This window comes from Corapipo altera, unplaced genomic scaffold (assembly GCF_003945725.1).
Source record: "Corapipo altera isolate COAL_440 unplaced genomic scaffold, ASM394572v1 59456, whole genome shotgun sequence".
Classification (NCBI taxonomy): domain Eukaryota; kingdom Metazoa; phylum Chordata; class Aves; order Passeriformes; family Pipridae; genus Corapipo; species Corapipo altera.
Window position 1 is genome coordinate 1 of NW_020887635.1, and position 2,053 is coordinate 2,053.

Sequence of the window (2,053 nt, forward strand, 5' to 3'; positions counted from 1 at the left end):
GGGGTGAGGGTCCCTGCTCCCTGCAGCTCTCCCAGGAATCCCTCTCGTCCCACAGGCGTGGGGCTGATCGCGGCCGGACAGTGCGACGTGGTGGTGGCCGGAGGGGTGGAGCTCATGTCGGACGTTCCCATCCGGCACAGCAGGAAGATGAGGAAGACGATGCTGACCCTGAACAGGGCCAAGACCTTGGGCCAGAAGCTCTCCCTGATCTCCAAGATTCGCCCTGACTACTTCGCTCCTGAGGTATTTTTTATTTCTTCTATTTTTTTTTTTTCGGGTGTTCAGATATTTAGCTGAACTGTTTTAGGGGAAGGTGTGAACCAAGGTGTGGCTCAGGCAGTTTTTTTAGCCTCAGTGGAGAGGGTTTAAGAAGGGTGAGGTGTCTGAGGCTCACTGTGATCCTTCTCTGTCCCCTGCTTTGGGTTAAATTGATTACTGCATCTCACAGCATTTGGGACTCTGCTTTTTCTTCTCACACGTTCAGCTTCAGAAAACCCAACTTAGTGTAAAAACCTCCCTCTCCTTCTGCAACTCCTGGACAAACTGTGCTGAAGATGACAGAAAGAGAAGGTTTTTTATCCATAAAACTTATTCAAAGGTCCTAAAGCATCAGAAGAATTGGGGTCAGAAGAATTTTCCTGGATAACAGAAGTAACCGCCTTAATATTGGAGGGGAATATCCTCAGTACATGAATGTGAGATCCCAAATCCACCCAAGATGCAAAAATCACAGATTTAGATGCATCTAGGGATTTCCTGTGTGCTGCTGGAAGAATTAAAAACCAAAAAACTAAACCCTCCTGGCTCTGGTTTGGGATGAGGAGGTGCCTCACGAGGAGTTTTAAGGTCCCAGGGTGTGTTGTTTCAGCTGAGCCCAAAAAGTCTTGGTCCCCTTTTGTCGTGGATTCCCTGTTAAGCTGTGCCCTCTGCTCGTCCAGCTGCTGCACAGTGAGCAGTGAGCAGCAGCCTGGACCTCATTTTCCCCCTAAAATCTTGGAAAGTGGTGGTTCCTCTGACGCGTTTGACCCGGTCGCTCCTGGTCCGGTTGTCGCGCGTTCCTTGCGTAGCTCTGAGCTGACAGGGAGCAAGTAAAGCCACTCCTGAGCTCTGGGTGCTGCCCGGGGGGTGGTTTTAGCCGTGCTGACCCTGCCTCCCTGGCTGCAGCTCCCGGCTGTGGCCGAGTTCTCCACCAGTGAGACCATGGGGCACTCTGCCGACCGCCTGGCCGCCGCCTTCGGCGTGTCCCGCCTGGAGCAGGACGAGTACGCCCTGCGCTCCCACACCCTGGCCAAGAAGGCCCAGGACGAGGGTCTGCTGCTGGATGTGGTGCCCTTCAAAGTGCCAGGTAAGAGTGCACGTGTTCCACTGCCGGGGGGGTCACGCCCACGGAGCAGCTGGGGTGGATTTATTTCACCCTCTGACTGTCCCCGGAAAAACCGCGGGCAGAGCGGCGGGTTTGGGAACGGGAGTGTCTGGATATGGAAGCACAGCATCCCCAGACTGGTTTGGGTGGGAAGGGACCTTAGAGATCATCCAGTGCCACCCCCTGCCATGGGCAGGGACACCTCCCACCAGCCCAGGTTGCTCCAAGCCCCATCCAACCTGGCCTGGGACACTTCCAGGGATCCAGGGGCAGCCACAGCTTCTCTGCCCAACCTGTGCCAGGGCCTCCCCACCCTCCCAGCCAAGAATTCCTTCCCAATATCCCATCCAACCCTGCCCCCTGTCATATTTTTACATACCTGACTTGCCCACCCCATGCCTGAGCTGACATGGTGACAGGGCAAGGAAAGGCAGGTTGGTTGGGCCAGGAATCCCCCTGCTCCTCCACCCAGGCAAGAGAACCCACCTTCACACCCCAGAGTATTGAAGTGTCAATATTGAATATTAATAACAGGCAGAAAGCCTTAGAAAATCCTGGTCTGGTAACTCAGGTGCCAGGTAGGAAGGGCTGGAATGTGGCAGGCTCCAGCTCACCAGGCCTCACACTCACTGCTGGGAGGTGAAACCCTTTGGGGAGAGGATTTAAACTGTCCTTTCCATGGCCTTTCCT

General features: G+C 54.8%; 1 protein-coding gene across 1 annotated transcript in view; it reads left to right on the plus strand.

Annotated features, from left to right (window-relative positions):
• Positions 1-45: 45 nt before the first annotated feature.
• The window catches only part of LOC113941698, a gene marked incomplete at its 5' end in the record, with an annotated part of 3,513 nt that continues 1,505 nt past the window's right edge, over positions 46-2,053 (plus strand). The window contains 2 exons of the mRNA XM_027632836.1: positions 46-243; positions 1,165-1,529. Coding sequence (XP_027488637.1) covers positions 46-243; positions 1,165-1,529 — 563 coding nt within the window. The remainder of the gene's footprint in view (positions 244-1,164; positions 1,530-2,053) is intronic.